The following is an 18,657-nucleotide window of genomic DNA, read 5'->3' as shown; positions in this document are numbered from 1 at the left end:
GTGAGATTTTATTCCGTAGCTACTGTTTAAGAAAATAAAGTTTCTTAGTGTGTTTCTATAAAAGCTGTCTAGTGTTTACTAACAATATACTTAACAGTTTTTCTTAAAATATATCACACAATCAGATCTTAGGTTTTGAATAATCTTTAAAAGTCATTTCCAATTTGGAGGTGACTGGGTGGCTCAGTTAAGCACCAGACTATTGGTTTCAGCTCTGGTCATGATCTCAGGGACATGAGATCGAGCCCCGCATGGGGCCATGTGCTCAGCCTGGAGTCTGCTTGAGAGATTCTCTCTCTCCCTTTCCCTACCCCTCCCTACTGCATGCATGTTCATTCTCTCTCTCTGTAAAATAAATAAAACTTTAAAAGTCATCTTCAATTTAAAGTAATAAATCTTAGCAGTAAATTAAAACATCAGAGAAGTCTTTGACTCTTCGGGCTATCTAAGGAATTCTGTAATATATTCTGAACTAGGGCTGACCTACTCTTCTGAAGTTATTTAGGCACTCAGATAATAGATTTCTTTTTGTTCAACTCCTCTTTTATGGTTTATAACTTCAAGCTATATAGGGAGAAGGGAATGAACTAGAACAAATGGTACTAATACGTATTTTGGTATCCTTATTCCAGTTTTACCCCATAAGCTTCTAAAAATAAAATTATAAACCTTTCAAAATAAGCTGTCTTTTAAAATATCTACTTAAACCAGAAATGCAGTTTTTGTTGTTGTTTTGTTGTTTCTTGTATTTAATCTTACTATTTCTGAATTTCAGTAACACATTTCTTTCTGCTTTATTTAGAAGCTTCAACATCTGCAAGAAGAGAAAAACAGGGAGATTGCATTTCTTCGTAATACCGTTCACGATTTAGAGCAACGCCTCTCCCTTGGCAAAGAGTCTCAACTTAACTCTACTGGCAAAGGCTCTTACCTTAAGCGTAGACGGTTTTGAGTAGGACAATAAATTCATTAGTTTCTACTTAATTTCTTTAAAAGAAGTTGAAAATTTGCTTCTGTCATTAATATACTGCCTAAACAATAACAATGAAAAAAAGAAAGCTTTAAACTTTTTAAATTGAGTTTATTTAAACAAATCCACATTCGTCCAATCGTATACTACATGCTTGCTTAATAGTATTAACCATAAAGGAGTTCAGGTTTATAGGACTTGGTTTACCTACTGAACCATCATTGACTATGGAAATACTTTCTAAGCAATCAAGAGATAGACAACATTCTTTTATCTTTTCCATTACAACTTTCAAGACAGACTATCTTAAATTTAAGAGTGTGATACAATGCTAGATAAAGAAAACAAGATATAAGGGCTTCATTCATATGTAATAGTAAAAATCAAGATATGACTCTTAGATATACAAAGTATAAATGGATATTTAAAATGTAGTCCTAGCAAAATATTCATGTGTCAGTATTTCTGAAACTTAAAAGACAGAATTCACTGAGTTCTTTAAAGGTTTAGTCAGTTAAAAACATAAGATTAAAAAGACAAAGATAATATTTTTTTGAGAAATAAGAAAAAAATGGAAAACATGTCTTTGTTGTTCTTTCTCCATTCTAAATTGCTAACTATCCAACAGAAACCCCTAGGTCATAGTTTACGTCTCTGTTCTCATTGAAGCAAGCAGAATACTGGAAAAAGAGAAAAAAAAACATATTAACCAAATGCTGCAATCACCTTTGTAATAAAATAATGAAAATATGGTTTGGGTCAAAATTTCTTTGACTTAAATTTTAAAATTTTGAAGCCAATATGATAGATTTCTCCATGTTTGTACAAATCCAATTCTTATTTTTGGGTCATTATTAATTAGGTGGCTTATAAAATGCTGGAAATGAAATTGTCTAGACTGACTTGGGGAGTATGTCTTATTTAAGTATTTAGTATGAAGGTCATTTTCACATTTTGGCCTTATGTTTTCAGCTTCAATTGGTGCTGGCTTCTGTGGGCTGAAGCTGCTGACTTGCTTGTCAGGCAGCTGGAGGTAAACGTCACTGTCAAGATTCAATGACGTTCTCCTCTGCCCAAAGTCCCTGTCAGCTGCATAGAGAGGGGAGGCTTTCTTTACATTGTCAGGTGATTGCAGACCTTGTTTTTTCAAATATCAGATGTCGTCAGTGTCAGCAACAGCTGTTAGGGGCCAACCCTGAATCTTTAGGCAATTTGCAGAGTAATTGATTTATACATCCCTTTCGTCAGAGCCTCTTTTGTGGAACAGAAGGTTGTAAACTTTCACTTCCTGCTGGCAGATCTCAGGTCTCTGGGTGGCCCTCTCTTTGGTGGTTCTTGTGTTTATGGTGGCAATGGAGGCCTCAAGGAGTGGGATGCTCAGCAGCATCTGGGGCTTCTGGTTGCTGATTCTCTGAAACCCCATCAATCCCATGATGCTGATGCCCATGCTTGTGATGATGACGATGGTGGTGGTGGTGGTGGTGGTGATGTGGCTGGGGAGCCTCAGTTGTGTTTCCCACAGTAGCCGAAGATACCATTTTACAGAAGTCTTCAGATTCCAGGGTCTAGAACAAATTTATAATCATTTATCAACAAATGTATAGGTATAGCAGGAGTGCACAAAAAATTATTTGTAGAGCTAAAATATGTAAAATGCAAACCAGTTAATTAGGATTGAACTGGCTTTGTTTTTCTAGTGTCATATTAATGAGATAAAAATTTGATACCGGTTTCAACACCTAGACTTTCTATTAAAATTTGGTTCCCATCATACCTAATTATAAACTGCTTCTTGTGCAAAGTTTGCATTTAATCAAGGAATCCTCAAGCATCTTACAAGGAAATTAACATTAATGTTTTCCAAATAGATAAAATAGAGCATAAGATGATTAAAATTCAACAGTTCACCTAAGCTTCTATACTGGTTAAATCAACAGCAGAATTCAAATTTTCCTAATCAAGAGCATTTCCTAAATTTTTAAGAATTCTGAAGAAGAATTTAAGAGATACATAAGGCTTAAAAAGAAAGCAAACCACTTTACTTACACTGCAGAAGCAAAGCTAAATAAACTGGTTAAAAGAACTTACATTGATTGCAGTCAAGTCAAACAAATATCAAATCTTAGAAGCAGCTGAACTACATGGAACCTTTCACACCTGTGTCAATCTACCGTTCTATCCAAATTTAATGTTACATTCTGAAGCAAATTAATTTCTCTCTGATAATTCAAAAATGCCAATAAACTGCTCAAGATGAGTCATTTTTCATGCCTCAGCTTATGTCAGGGAATGTTTTGAACTTCACTAGTTTTGTTACTGTGTCCCTCCTGTCAAGCTGCGGTGGGCAAGGAGCAAATTCCTGCCCATCTTCCGCTGAGCAAGAGGTTCCATTCTGCATCAATCTAGTTAATTTGCTGCAAGTCTTTTTTATTGTTCAGTGTACCCATAAATCATAGGCTTAAAGCTTACAGATATAGCAGTGTCATACGAAACTTCTACCTGAAGTGATTTGTAAGTAAAGTTAGTGAGTCTTTGGTCTCTCAAACTGATCTTCTAAGTGTTATGGTTCATTGTTTTGAAAAGTTAAAAATTCCACTGGATTTTTGCATGTAACTATTAAATGGTACATATTTTGGTTATTTCTAAATTACTTTTGAGAATTCAACGCAATTTTTAAAGTTTGTATTCAAATTCCACTTAGGTAACATAGTGTAATATTAGGTTCAGGTGTATAATATAGTGATTTAACACTTCCATACAACACCTGGTGCTCATCACAGCAAATGAATTCCTTCATCCCCATCACCTATTTAACCCATCCCCCACACCCACCTCCCCTCTGATAACCATCAGTTTGTTCTCTGTAGTTAAGAGTCTGTTTCTGATTCTTGGTTTGCCCCCTGCCATTTCTTTCTTTCTTTTTTTTTTTTTTTGCTTTGTTTTTCATTTTATCTTATTTCTTTTTTTTCCTAAGTTTTTACTTAAATTCCAGCTAGTTAACATTCAGTAAAATATTAGTTTCAGGTATAGAAGTTAGTAATTCATCACTTACATATAACACCCAGTGTTCATCACAAGTGCCCTCCTTAAAGGCCATCACTTGTTTAAACCATCCCATCTCCCCCCCACCTCCTCTCCAGCAACCCCTAGTCTGTTTCTATAATTAAGGGTCTGTTTCTTGGTTTGCCTCTCTTTTTGTTTTCCCCATGTTCATTTGCTTTGTTTCTTAAATTTCACATATGAGTAAAATTATATGGTATTTGTCTTTCTCTGACTGATTTCACTTAGCATAATACTCCCTAGCTCCATCCACACCATTGCAAATGGCAAGATTTCATTCTTTTTTATGTCTGAGTAATATTTCATTATACCCACACACATACACACCACATCTTCCTATTCATTTATCAATCAATAACACTTGGGCCATTTCCATAATTTGGCTATTGTAGATAATGCTGCTATAAACAAGGGTGCATGTATCCTCTTGAATCAGTATTTTCGTATTCTTTTGGTAAACACCCACTACTGCAATTCCTGGATCATAGGGTAGCTCTATTTTTAACTTTTTGAGGAAACTCCATACTGTTTTCCAGAGTGGCTGCACCAGTTTGTGTTCCCACCAACAGTGTAAGAGGGTTCCCCTTTCTCCACATCCTCCCCCAAACCTGTTGTTTCTTGTGTTATTGATTTTAGCCATTCTGACAGGTGTGAAGTGATATCTTGCAGTAGTTTTGATTTGCATTTCCCTGATGATCAGTGATGTTGAGCATCTCTTCATGTGTCTGTTTGCCATCTATATGTCTTCTTTGGAAAAATGTCTATTCATGTGTTCTGCCCATTTTTTATTTGGATTATTTGGTGTTGAGTTTTAGAAGTTCTTTATATATTTTGGATACTAACCCTTTATCAGATATGTCATTTGCAAATATCTTCTCCCATTCCATAGGTTGCCTTTTAGTTTTGTTGATTATTTCTTTCACTTTTGAGAATTTAATACTATAAATAATTTGATAAACTTAGTAACAGTTTGATAATGTTTAAAATATACTACATAATGTTCTAAATGTCCAAAGATTGGTAGTAGTAGTCTAATTTCAAAAAGCCAATTACTATATTTTATTGATCCTACAATGTATTTTTTTCACATTTTAATGTCTTTAAAATCAGAATGCATCCTACTGTTGGTGTTGTAACATTGTGGCCCACCTTAACTGACAGCATTTTTTTAAGTAGTACATAAAATAATGTGTCATTTAATTGACAGCATCTAGGATACAATGAAATAGGAAAACAATTTGCTTTGGCATATCAGATATATATGGTATATTATTCCTATTTACAGGTGACTCATAAATTTTAAGCATGTTATGGGAACTGTTTCTGCCTTTGTTTCAATATAACTGGGTATATTTGTAACTATTAGGCACTTGCGAAAATGCAAAATACTAAAATAATCCCAGAATATAAGGAATCAATATAGCTAGCATTTATTAAGCACTTAGAAGTTAGACATTGAGTTAATACTTTATTTGCATTATCTCAGTCTCCCCCTCTTTAAAAGCAGTAGAATAAGCTTCATAGGATTATAATGAAGATTAAAATGTGAAAAATTATATAACTAGAGTAATTAACCTGTTGTGCTTCATAACAACTAAATTAGTTAATTAAATAATTCATTAAAAATTGAGATGGCTTTCTTTACACCTGGAAAAATCTGAAGGATGTATAGCTCACAAATAAAATTCAGAATTATTTTTAGGGGCGCCTGGGTGGCTCAGTCAGTTAAGCGTCTGCCTTTGGCTCAGGTCATGATCCCAGGTCCTGGAATCGGGCCCCGCGTCGGGCTCTCTGCTGAGCAGGGAGCTTGTTTCTCCCTCTCCTTCTGCCTGCCACTCTGCCTACTTGTGATCTCTCTCTCTCTCTCTGTGTTAAATAAATAGATAAAATCTTTAAAAAAAAGAATTATTTTTAAACCTGAGTTCAAATTTTGCCAATTTGCCCTATTAAGGAAAATTGTTTGGAATTATTTTCCTTTTCAACATGGGGGCGGTTCTAGTTAATATATAAATTAAAATCAATTCTCATAACAAGGAAGAAATATTCTCACAGTTGTTAGGAGAGAAGTATCAGTAACGAGTAGAAAATCTATTCCATTGTGAAATAAACACAGTGATTCTGGCTACAGAATGGGCAGACAGTGTAAGCGCTTCATGGAAAAGCTGATAGTCTTACATCTTTGATAAATTAAGTAGCTATCTGGGCCCCAATTCCATTTCAGGTAATGCCATGGATAAGCTTTGCTATCAGTATGCTCTCTTGTGAACATATTCAGGATATTACAATAATGATATTTTATGTTAGCTGAATTCTTTGAGCACTTGGAACACATGCAATATCACTTGGTGGTATTTGAAATATGTGATCTATGCTGACTTTGTTTTCAAAACTCCTTCTAGATAAAAGCAGCAATATGGATCTTGAAAAGATGTCTTACAGTATATGTTACATAATAGAAAGAATGTGTAATTATAAAAATTACCATTGTAGTTTATTTTTAGTATAACCAACAGAAACATTGATTAACTAATTGGTCTTGAAATGACACTAACTTATTTAGATAGCCCTTAAAAGATTTTCTCTTTTCTCCCAGTAAAAATAATTAAGAAAAATAAAATACCATGAGAGAGCAGCTTCCACACTTCTCTTTACAATAAGTAATTTTAATGGCTTCTTCTATATACGGGAAAGTTAGGAAGGAGTAAGGCAAACCAAGATGGTATACAAGACGGCCACATCTAAAAAAAAAAGGGCAAACATAGTATCATTACAATGTTTTCTGTATCATGATCGTATGTAAGCAGTTTGGGATAGGTACTGTTGGGTTTAATGGTCTTGTAACGAAGACCCATCCATTCACAACTTCAGTAAATTTCCTTGAATGGGGTCTCAGATGAGCTCCCTGGCACTGAATACCAGCTTAGGTCACAGCAAGACTACAGTGAATCTAACACTAGCATTTCAAAATGTTACAGATATACCACTATTAATAATATCAAAACTACGTAGTTAAGTCACTGTGACTTGGTCAAATACAATTTGGTAAGAGACATAAATTCTACCAATGCCCAAACCACTTACTTATCATAAATTGGGCTCTGCAAATCACATGAGGTTTTCATAACCACTATGGCAGCACAAATTCCACACAACACAAAAATCACAGCATAACAAAAAAGATCCTCATGTCTTGGCCAGTAACCCATTTATTTAAAAAATATATCTGATGCAACAAAAATTTCAGCATAATGAAAGAAATGGAATTACAATACTTGGTATTCCCAAAAATGGTGGAGTTGAAATGTCCTTCTTGCCCACATTTTATCCAGAATATATAATATTATGTGAATATCAAAGAGCTACACTTTGCAACTATCTAAATTAGAAGTTTGCAGTCTGGGGCACCTGGGTGGCTCAGTTGGTTAAGCGACTGCCTTTGGCTCAGGTCATGATCCTGGAGTCCCAGGATTGAGTCCCATATCGGGCTCCCTGCTCCGCAAGGAGTCTGCTTCTCCCTCTGACCCTCTTCCCTCTCGTGCTCTCTCTCATTCTCTCTCTCTCAAATAAATAAATAAAATCTTTAAAAAAAAAAAAGTTTGCAGTCCGAAAAGAACATGTAATATTAAAAATATTTAGAGTAAGATGAAACAGAGCTTAGGCCTAAACAGAGTCTGGCTCACCATTTCTGGAGAGTCCAAAGAAAATAGAATCAACTAGTCATGTTGGTCATATCAAATAACATAAGCATCGAGGTTCCCTCAAAATACAAATGTTTTATTCACCCAAGGGATCAAAAGCAGATTTATGCAGGTTGGACTTAAAAGATTAACACACTTTATAGTTCAGAAATTCAGGTATGTCGCTTTTAAACTATTAATCAGATTAGAGATAAGCAAGGGGTCTGCATAGTATAGTTATTCATCTGAAAAATTCTTAGGTTAGAATTGTACATGATATACAAATTGCTCCTTTCTCGGAATTCCCATCTACAGGGGGGATGAGTCTAGTCAGTTTTCTGTATTTCCCTACTAGAATGGTAAATTCTTTTGCACAAAAGAAAGTCATTTCAAAAACATTAAAACCAAACATTTTAATGTGCTCGCTGAGTGTCTGGTAACAAAACAAAAGAAGATGTCTTATTTTAAATCACTTACTATTAAATTAAATGCAAAGGTTATATTTTAATTTGGGGTGTGTGTACACACCTGTCATATATGAGGAAGTCCTCCTTTTTCCCATTTAAGAGCATCCAGACATCTGTTTGGTTTTCTTCTTGTTGATAAACAGCAATATACTCTGAAACCTTATTTTTAAGATGCATATATTTTAATTGAGAAGAAAGTCCTTGATGATTAACAACAACATAAGAGATGTTCAAATATCCTTCTTTCTCCAGTTTTACTCGCAGGTCTTCCAATCTAAAATATTTAGGAAAAATACAAAAAAGGAATAATCTCATTTAATTTATTAGTGAATTCTCTCTCCTTGCTATTTTTTTACATGAAACTCTTTTACTATTTTTTACTTATATCTCTTCTTTATATTGTTGTAAAAAACTAAAAGTTACGTTTTGTCAATATTTACTGAGCACTTGCGCTCAGTTAAAACCTTATGCTGACTGTACAAGCAATAGCTCATTTGGTTCTCAAATTAATCCTACAAAGTGTATGTTTTTTAATCCATCTGACAGAGAATTCTACCCAATAAATACTTACTGAAGAACCTAACAAATATGTTTGTTATACATATAATTTATATATACATATACATATATATGTTTGTGAAATGACACAAGGCATTTGATGGCAAGTCTAGTGTTGATTGTACTCCAGCAAAGCACTCGCATTTGCTTTCTCTATCAAAATAGCTAACCCATTTGCAGGATTACATTTTAGAACATTTCATTACACAAGTAATACATATTTAGTAGGACATTATAAAATATAGGTCCACAAAATGAAGAAAATTTTTCTATAATCCCAGGAAAACCACTATATATATTTTGGTATATATCCTCCTAGTATACTTTCCTCTAACATGTTTTATGCAAACATGTATAGTTTTTCTAAAGATGTGATTTAATAAACACATCTTTTCCATTTCTATGTTTCTTTTATGTACGTATGTATGTGTTCGATAGCGTTCCCCTTGAGAAATCCTAGAGCACAGAACGGCTCTCACCTGGATGCCTGCAGAATGCACAGGTATCAGCTGGCTTGAAGAAGGGCCACCACTGTCACTGAACCACTTGATTTCACCATTGGATTTTGATCCCCTATGCTCCAGGCTGGAGGCGGCTTACAAAGGGAGCTTTGTCCCTGGCTCTCTGCTCCTCCCCATGGGAGAAGACAGAGAGCCAGGGCAAGCCCCAGGCTTCTCCACATTGCTGGGCTTGTCCTGTAACAGAGGAAACCTTGCTGTCATCTCCACAGGCGATTTTACAATCATAACCGGGAATTTCTATAAATCCAGCCAGTACCGTTCCCCTTCCTGTCAGGAGCTAGCCCGGGGATTCTATCCCAGTGTTGCTGGGCTCATTATGTTCGGCCTCCTTGCACCAAATCTTCCCAGAACAGTTTCAGAAAATCAGCCAGAGGCAGGGGAGTGGTCAAAGCACCTCTGAACTACCTGGCTTGGCAAGAAACTTCAGTAAGCATGCTGTGGAGATCTGCCTGAACAGGCAACCAACTACTTGTCTAGAACATGAAGGTTGAGAGTTGAGACTGTGGCCTCTATAACCAAGTAACATTCTGCAAACGTATTTTTGTTTTTATTTGAGATGCGGGGTGCCTGGGGGTTAAGAGTCTGCCTTTGGCTCAGGTCCTGATCCCAGAGTCCTGGGATGGAGCCTCAATCAAATCGGGCTCCCAGCTCAGCAGGGTGCCTGCTTCTCCCTCTGCCCCTCCCCCATCGCTGCCCCTCCCCCCCTCAAATAAGTTCTGACTGCTTCTTCCCACCCTCCACCAATCTAAGAAAGGAAAGGGTAAGTAGGGGATTCTGCACAGAAAGGAAAAGAGCCAGCATGGGAAGAGAACCCAGGAAGAAAGGAGGGAGCAGTGAGGGCACAGGTGGGGCCCTCAGCTCTGCAGGTTCAAGCATCCTGTATTTCGGAGTCTCCTGGCTTTGGTTCCTCTTTTGTTCCTCTTATTCTTTAAAGTCTAGCTCTATGTTAACAATAAAGGATTTGAATCTTTTCAGGTATAAAACCGCCTGCCAAAATGTTACTATCACATCTGAGGTAACTATGACCAAAGAAAAAACTCTGACCAAGGAGAAATGTCACCAATTGCTGTCCCTCTACCAAACTCACTGCAGTTTACACTCCGTCTATGTACTAGCAATCATGACTTTCAGAAGTTTCTGTGACTAGATGGCATGCTCTTGGGTAAAAAGATGCCCTCCTCTGAGTAGAAAAGCTCAGTATCTGACCAGAAATATCCCCGAACTAAGGCTAACTCTCCCAGCAGAGAGGTACACATAAAACAAGGGATCTGTAAAGAGGTGGTAAAAAGAAGGAACGCATTCAGCAGAGACGAGCAGTAAAAGAAAACTCCACCCATGAACAGGCTTATTCTGATATAAAAGTCTGTGGAGAGAGATCAGGACAACATGCTAGAACTGGGAAGTTGGCACACTTTCAGGCACTAATCTGGGATAAGAAAGTGAAAGTACATTTGGGGGAGGTAGGGGAGGGAAAGAGGGTGGGCAGCTAATGATAAGTTACCTAGAGCGAGCCCAGAATTAAGATGAGTGTAGAAAAGCTAGAATCAGATTGACTGGGGCTCTGGTGCACCGGTAGATGTAGATAGAAATTTTAAAAACCGGACTATCTTTCACATCATTTAATACCACAAAATTCCTACCTATATAGGGTATACTGATAAGAGCCTAACTAAAAGAGAGGGAAATTAAATGATTTATTAAGGCCATCCCAACTATTCTAATTTTTTAGGTTTCTAGTATTTAAAAAACAGAGGCTATATCTGGACTAAATCTAGGGCATTTCTTTAGGATGGCATTTATATTGACGGCACAATTACCCTTATTATAGCTACCACTCATTGAGCATTTATAGAACTCTACACGGGTGGTGCTAAGCACTTCTCTGTCAGTTAATCCTTACATCTATGTGACCGTCACCTCCTTCTGCAGCTCAGGAAACCTTGGCTAAGAGAGAGTTAGGCATCTTGCCCAAGTCCACACAGGTGGCAAATCACAAAAGAGACTGGATTCAAACCAGTTCTGCTAAATCCAAAACAGGACCTCTTAGCTATTAGATAGACTACCTCTAACAATTATAGTAGCCAGGGTTTTATTTGTTTATGCCCGAGGATGGCAAAGAGAACATCAAAGTAATTCGAGCTGTTTTGTTTTTTACTAGACTGGAGGGAGATCTCCTACTTTCTAGAATATAATTTCAGTAATTATAGAATCTTCAGCATAAATTCAGCACTTGGTATCCTCACTTCACCATATACATACCCTTGCAAGGGGCTAAATAGTAAATATAAAGGAAAAGACTTCCCCTTATTTCCCTCATTTAGTTTTTTGATGAAAAAAGACATAAAGCCATTGGCAGAGGGTAGTGGATTATGGAGTTCACACACATTTTCTTCTACTATATAATCAATAGGCTGTTCAACTATTTTTAAGATCATTTTTTGCATAATAAACATTTGATTATAATTATAGCTATCAGATAGCTGTGTAAAAACAATGAAGATAAATAACTCAACTGCAATTATTGGAAGCTGTTGAAAGTAGTTCTATATTTCACTAATCCCACCACTATTCAGTTAGGGAAACTAGATTTTTGGCCAGTTGCAGAGTTACATCTGTTTTAAATTCCCCATTAAGAGTTGGCCATATCTCAGTCTCGGCCCTTCAAACCCAGGGGCTGATTTTTCCTGAGAGTTCTCACTCTGCATTTCAGTGGGAGATAGTTAAGCTTGAACACGCAGTATTGCCATATAACAACACAACGCTGCAGAGTCACGGCGTTGGATTTCTCCTGCCTCCCCTGCTCCCATCTTTGTCCTGCGGACAGGGCAGAAATCAGCAAGGACTGCCTTGAGCCGAGGCAGACCCTCACCTGCCCCACCCAATTCCACATTCTTCTGTTCTCTTTCTTTTGTATTATTTTTTTTTTTTATTTACCCATCTCCCTTTTTAAAACTCTGTGCTAAGGACAAAAACATTTTATCAGACTTAAAATCAAATTATTTTCCAAACTCTAAAAGAATCAAGGTTGAATCAAATATTGGAAAACACAAAGTTCCTACTTACACAACCCCTTCCGAGCAGTCTCCTTCCTCTCTCTTTGCTCAGCTCTGCAGCTCCTTCAAGTCACAGCCAGAAGCCCTGATATTTATAGTCCTGTTGTTTACCTCTCTCCAGCCATAGTCCAAAGTTCATTGCTCGCTCTGGCTGTGACCTTGCAAGCTGAGCAAACCCTTGAACTGATCATTATAAACAACTTAAAAAAAAGTAGCAAGGGCTGCCAAGCATAAAATGGGGAGAAAGGGGTTTTTTTTGCAATTACTGATTTATTCCCTATCCTTTTTAGTCACCCCAGTATCTAGGATTTAATGGTACAGTCGGGGGCGGGAGGCAGGGCTAAGGGTAAAAGGGCCTCCAAGTCATGTTCTTTTTCAAACTATCATAGGGAAAAACATTTGCTGAGCCAGCAAGTGAAACTGCAGCTTTTTAAAAAAGAAAAAAAATGGGTGGTTATTTTTTTTTCCTTCTGCTCTGTTGTGGACAGGTTAGCCTAACCCAGACTGTGTGAGCTTTCTCAGAAAAGTCACCTGCTGTTTCAGAACTTTCTGGTCTCCTGTGGTTACAAACCTGCTTGGATTGTTTTGCTATGTTTAACACTTGGATCTGTGTGGGATCTCACAGGACCTCTGTGTGGTCATTGAAGGAAAGGAATGAGAAACTAGGGCTCCTAGCTGTGGGAAACCAAGCCTCATATTCTCATCATCTAAATAAAAATTTCTAGGGGTAGTAGTTGGACATGGAAAAGGGTATAGCTATTTCAAATTTTTCACAAATTAAATGAAAAGTCTTTTTCTTTCAGAAAGGGGTGAATTCTTTCTACTAACTGCTACATGTGAGCACACCATGGTGTATAAAGTGAGGAGCACTGTCAAATGATGCCATCCCTGGATAGTGATGGCTTTCAAGTAAGCCTTGCTTTGCCTATGAATGTATTTTGCCCAAACAAACCCCTGTTGACTGTTGTGTGCTGGGTACGTTGTATCACGGTCGGTAAATACAATGAGGCTCAGATGTTAGCCTTCCCACAAAGAAACATTGAATTAGAAGCTTGACTTTTGAAAGCCAAATTCTGTTTACTCACACGAAGCAGTAGGTACTAATCATTTTGGGTTCCAGATCCCTTTGAGAAATACTTAATTTCTCCCCAGGGGAAAAAAAATTGCAAATATACAAACTCACTTTTTGAAAGAATCTTGTGAAAAATCTTTGTATAAAGCAGATAGCCCCCTGGTAGCTCATTTCCCAAATTATAGGAAGAGTCATCTTTGGTCTGTCTGCAGCAGGAAATCCAGTATTTTCTCATCACCTCCTTTCTTTACAAGTGGCTTAGCAGCTGTCTCCCGCCCCAAAAGTTTCCCCCCACCAAGTGTGCATCTAGCTGCAAAGCAAAGGACCCAGGATTGTGTGTGTTCAGGCCAGTGTGTGTCTAAAACCCCGGGAGGCAAAAGGAGAAGATGGGGCGCTTCTGCCATCTGAGGAGAAGCCATTCTTAACAGCCTCTTCTGTGCCAGGCAACCTGCGACCAGTCAGCATTTTTAAGAAAGCAGAATATTCAAACAAATCTTTATTTGATGTTAAATCCAATTACATGAAATCAAACAAACATTTATTAGGTGCTTATGATAGGCACAAGTTCCCTTGTCCTCAAGGATCTCAAAATCTAATCGATAGACACACAGGTAAGCAGAAAAACAAAAGAAAATGAAAAAAAACCCACTATAAAGTGTGATTATGTCCTAAGGGCTACATGCACGAGGTTCTGTTGGAAACTTGGAAATGAAAAAAGGAGCATCTTAATCCAGCCTAGAGATAGGGCCAGCACGCTAGATTAGTATACTTCAAGCAAGTTCAACAGGCACGTTCTTAGATTTTACTCTCTACTTCAGAGCACCCCGCAAATCTGACCACAGCACTGTCTAGAAAGCTTTTTTTGTTCCAATTTGTATGAATGATTAAAATCTCCTGACCAGTTGCTCCAGCCACACCACACAATCGAACATTAAGATCATTGACTATATTCTTGCAAGTTCAACTTCATCCTATTGATCTCGTCTCTTATGACTTCCAACCCTGAAGCCAAGAATTTTCTTCATACTGTCTCATTTCTTCCCCATTCTTATTATTTGTCCCCAGAATGTTTATGCATTTATTTAAGCCATGTTTGTAATAAGCATGCTCACCCTTTTATAGTTAGTAGATAATTTCCATGGAGGATAGAATCTGAGTCCAAGATATACTTAAAAGAGAGATAAGCTATAAATATGACTTTATAAATCAGTTTATTAGCTATAGCAGTTGATCATACAGCATTGATCTGTTAACATTTGTAAAACATTGATGTCTCAAAATATTAGAAAGTGAAAGACTGCCATTACTGTGTAAAATATTAGCTCCCTTAGCTTGGTTGTTAGGTGGTGTTTTACATGCAAAGGGAAATGAAGACCTTCCCAATATATTGGGGGAAATAGCACCTGTTGAGCTGAATGATTCTTCCTTCCCTTGCATGTATAAGAAGGTGCCCTAGACTTTATCTTCTGCATTGTTCCAAATATAATATTGTTTGAGCATCCATGTTGAAAGATAAGCCACTGAGTGTGGAAGAGATGTCTGGAAAAAAGCAAGATGTTTTCAAAGGAAACGAGATAAATGAGAACAGTGGTCAAAAGAAAGCATAGAAACAGCAACTTTGGTTACATAAGGACGAACTTGATCCTTTGAGATCCATATGAAACTGAACTATGCTTTGAAGGGAGCTTTTCTTCAAGCTCACAACTTTACAGATCTGAGAACTGTTTGATATACGAAACACAAATCGTTAAGGAGGTACAGCGCCAAATTTCATGTGGGACTGAGCACAGAGAGCAATAAACAACAGACAAATTTTGCCTGAAATAGGATGTTATTAATTAAAACAAACAAACTTGTCAAAACCAGAGCTAATGCCCACAGCCCCTCATGGGATAGAGTGTTGGCATCAACATACAAGGAACAGGTAGGGGCCTCAAAAGGCCCCCAAATGACATAATCCCCTGAATTAATGAAACACCACATTCGTAGAATATGCCGTTTGTGTTTTGACCTACAGCAAAACCAGGTACATATTTAAGTTTTATAACACATTTGCTAATTGGTAGAATTTTGAGGGTTTTTTTAAAAAAAGCTTAGTTGTTAGGCTTTTTTTTTTGAACAATGAGATTAGTATTAATGATTTCTAAAATATTCATTGTTTGAAAAAATAGGGACTAACATATTAGCTAATTTTTAAAGCATTTTAATTAACATGGAATTTTTAACATTATGATGACATACCAAGAATCACATTCTCTGAAAAACCAATGTTCAATTAATTTATTTTAGCTTATCTTTTAAAATATCAGTATTGTTTCTCTTTTTTTTAAGATTTTATTTATTTATTTGTCAGAGAGCAAGAGAGAGAGAGCACAAGTTGGGGGGAGCGCCAGAGGGAGAAGCAGGCTTACCGCCGAGCAGGGAGCCCGATGCGGGACTGGATCCCCGGACCCTGGGATCATGACCTGAGCCGAAGGCAGATGACCAACCACCTGAGCCACCCAGGCGCCCTCTTATTCATTTTTTAAAGCCTTGCAGAAGTATTCTCTGTGTTTTAGAGTGGTGTCCACCTGACAATAGCTGCATTGAGGCTCTAACCCACACACAGATGTTGAGCTTAGAGAGGTGCTTAGGAGATTCTTGGGTCAACTGCAGCCACACTAGGCAGAGGTCATGTGGGAAAGTGGTGTCCTGTTTCACACCATCTGCCCTGTACCACAGGTACGGGGACCCCGTCCTCTTGGAAGAAAAAGCACATCGATGTCAAAGTTAACCAGCATTCCAACTAAATGTGTGGCTTTGATCAAGGACTCTTCCTGTGAGTCTAATAACTTTTAGAAAACTATTTTTATAAAAAGAATATTCCTGGTAAATCTGGCAATTATTTTGCACCTATAATAATATTGATCAATCCTTAAGTCATTTGTTTAGATTGGTGTTTAGAGTAGATTTTATGGAAAATTTTCCTAAGTGTCCCATCTAGTGTTCCCGAAATCTAAAAGGAAATGCAACTCTGGTTCCTAGTCTCATATTTTCTTGCCCTTTCTGTTTAAATAAATAAATAAATGACCCTTGCCCTTTCTGTTTCTTCCACTAGCCATTACCAAACTGCACTTCAAAGTGTATCAGACTATACTCCCACCCTAAAGTACATTGTAGCACTTGTTTCCATCATCAAATAGTTGTTTAATTTGAGTTTATTTCGCCATTTGTAAGTGTATTGACTGATTAGTTTGCTACAGCTGCCAGAACCACGTGCCACACATCGGTTGGCTTAAGCCTCAGGAATGTATTTTCTCACAGTTCTGGAAGCTAGAAGTCCAAGATCAAGGTGTCAGCAGAGTTGATTTCATTCTGAAACCTCTCTCCTTGGTTTGTATGGCCATATTCTCTGTTCTCACATGGTCTTCCTCTGTATGTGCCTATGTCCTAATCTTTTCTTAAGAGGATACCAGTCATGATGAATTAGAGCCCAGCTGACATCATTTTGCCTTAACTACCTCTTTAAAGGCTCTATTTCCAAATAGTCACATTCTGAGGTACTAGAGGTGAGGACTTCAACATATGAATTTGGGAGAACACAATTCAGCCCATTATATTGACCATTTGTATGTCCTCCTCTGTGACATGCTAGATCATGCCAGCTGGTATTTTACTATTAATTGGTTCCCCTTTTTAAATTTATTACAAACATTATTTGTATATTAAGGAAATTATGCTTTCTCTTTGTGTTTTTCTTTGCTGTTTTATGTATCAAATTACATAAGTGCATCTTTTAAATTCGGGCTTATTAACAGTATAAGTCTAGGTGCAGAAGGGATTTTACTTCTCTTATGCCCTTAAAATACCACATAGAAGCAAGACACCCCAGTTTTTCTTGGGGTTTTCAAAGTAGGTTTTGCTATAAGAGAGTTTCAATGTAATGTTGGTAGCAAGGAGACCTCTTAGCTATAAAATACAGAAAGCCAGTACTCGTATTCAGCTCTAGGTTCTCCTCTGTTACAGCCTTGTTATTAACCCTCTCAATTGTGCTGGAGCAAGCGGTCCTTAAAAGGGTCATTCTAAAACATTCTAAAAAGAAATAAAGAAAACAGGGTGTCTGGGTGGCTCAGTCCTTAAGCATCTGACTTTGGCTCAGGTCCTGGTTCCTGGGTCCTGGGATCGAGCCCCGCATCGGACTCCCTGCTCCGCGGGAAGCCTGCTTCTCCCTCCCCCACTCCCCTGCTTGTGTTCCCTCTCTCGCTGTGTCTCTCTCTGTCAAATAAATAAATAAATAAAATCTTAAAAAAGAAAGAAAGAAAACAACAGTTTGTGGAACCAGCTGTCTTTTTAGGCAGATAAATAATCACCTATATGGTTTAGTTTGAGAGGCACAAAAATACTTCCTCTGTACCTTACGTCCTCCCAGTAAACCTGTCCTTGGCTCCAGGAAGTGCTGGGATATAGCAGGTGGTAGTAGAGACGAAGGTTACTATCAGCACAGTAACTCAGCACTGGGACGAGGTCATGGGCCTAAGGAAATGAGGCCCAGGAGGGTTCGATAATGAAACTTAGAGCTCAGAACCGTGGAAAATACAAAGAGTCACGTTGTCATCACCACACACTATTTATCACGCCCTTCCTGGGTGGTGGTGTTCACCGAAAAGACACATGGTCCCTGGGTCTGTGGGAATCCTCATGTGAAGAGGGGAAGAAATTGGGTAGAGAATGTTCCTTCTGGAGGCAGAGAGTAAACAGGAGACCCACGGCTCCACAGTTCTCCCTGGAAACTGGAACTTCAGTACCCTCTGTTCCGGTTTTCCAACTTGTATAACAGTATCTATGGTTTTTTACTACCGGAACCTAGAATCACACACTGTCAGAGAAGGGAGACATCACCCTAGGCCAGTTCATCCCCCTCAGTGACAAATAAGGGAGCAGAGCCCCCATTTAAATAAAATGACTTCTCTCCATTGGGAAGGAAGGGGAGGAAGGCGGGAGGAGATCAGTTGGGGAAAGGGAGGTGTTAGCTATTTGAACACTATTGGCAATTCATCAGTAATTTACAATTAGAAAAGCAATATACTGGATTTCCCTTTTGAAATGAAACACAGGTTGTGTAAATAGGTGTCTGTTTCAGTCCTAAGATCTTCCATGGTTATGTAATTCAAAAATATAAATATTCGAACAAAGCAACCAATAGCAGAATATATACTTTCCCCAATTAGAGAATTAATGGGAAAATGGCATTTTTGAAAAATGACTCCATGATAACTGTTAAAGCAAGTTTTGACCTTTAG

General features: G+C 37.7%; 2 protein-coding genes across 6 annotated transcripts in view; one reads left to right on the top strand and one right to left on the bottom strand.

Annotated features, from left to right (window-relative positions):
- CCDC152 (coiled-coil domain containing 152) overlaps positions 1-1,700 on the top strand; it is a 29,953-nt gene extending 28,253 nt beyond the window's left edge. For all 5 annotated transcript variants that reach the window (XM_073890942.1, XM_073890943.1, XM_073890940.1 and 2 more), the window contains one exon: positions 803-1,700. In XM_073890942.1, coding sequence (XP_073747043.1) covers positions 803-952 — 150 coding nt within the window. In that variant the 3' untranslated portion in view covers positions 953-1,700. The remainder of the gene's footprint in view (positions 1-802) is intronic.
- SELENOP (selenoprotein P) lies at positions 1,061-12,474 on the bottom strand. Its single transcript, XM_025867336.2, has 5 exons — positions 12,317-12,474; positions 9,212-9,427; positions 8,236-8,448; positions 6,651-6,768; positions 1,061-2,535 (listed from the first exon to the last, which is right to left on the bottom strand). Exons 2-5 carry the CDS (start codon positions 9,412-9,414, stop codon positions 2,332-2,334), a joined length of 738 nt encoding a protein of 245 aa, XP_025723121.1. The 5' UTR covers positions 9,415-9,427; positions 12,317-12,474; the 3' UTR covers positions 1,061-2,331.
- Positions 12,475-18,657: the final 6,183 nt, after the last annotated feature.

This window comes from Callorhinus ursinus, unplaced genomic scaffold (assembly GCF_003265705.2).
Source record: "Callorhinus ursinus isolate GAN/ISIS: 27379988/994484 unplaced genomic scaffold, GSC_fseal_2.0 scaffold3, whole genome shotgun sequence".
Classification (NCBI taxonomy): domain Eukaryota; kingdom Metazoa; phylum Chordata; class Mammalia; order Carnivora; family Otariidae; genus Callorhinus; species Callorhinus ursinus.
Note: the sequence above shows the minus strand (reverse complement) of the source record. Positions and strands in the feature narration are given on the sequence as shown.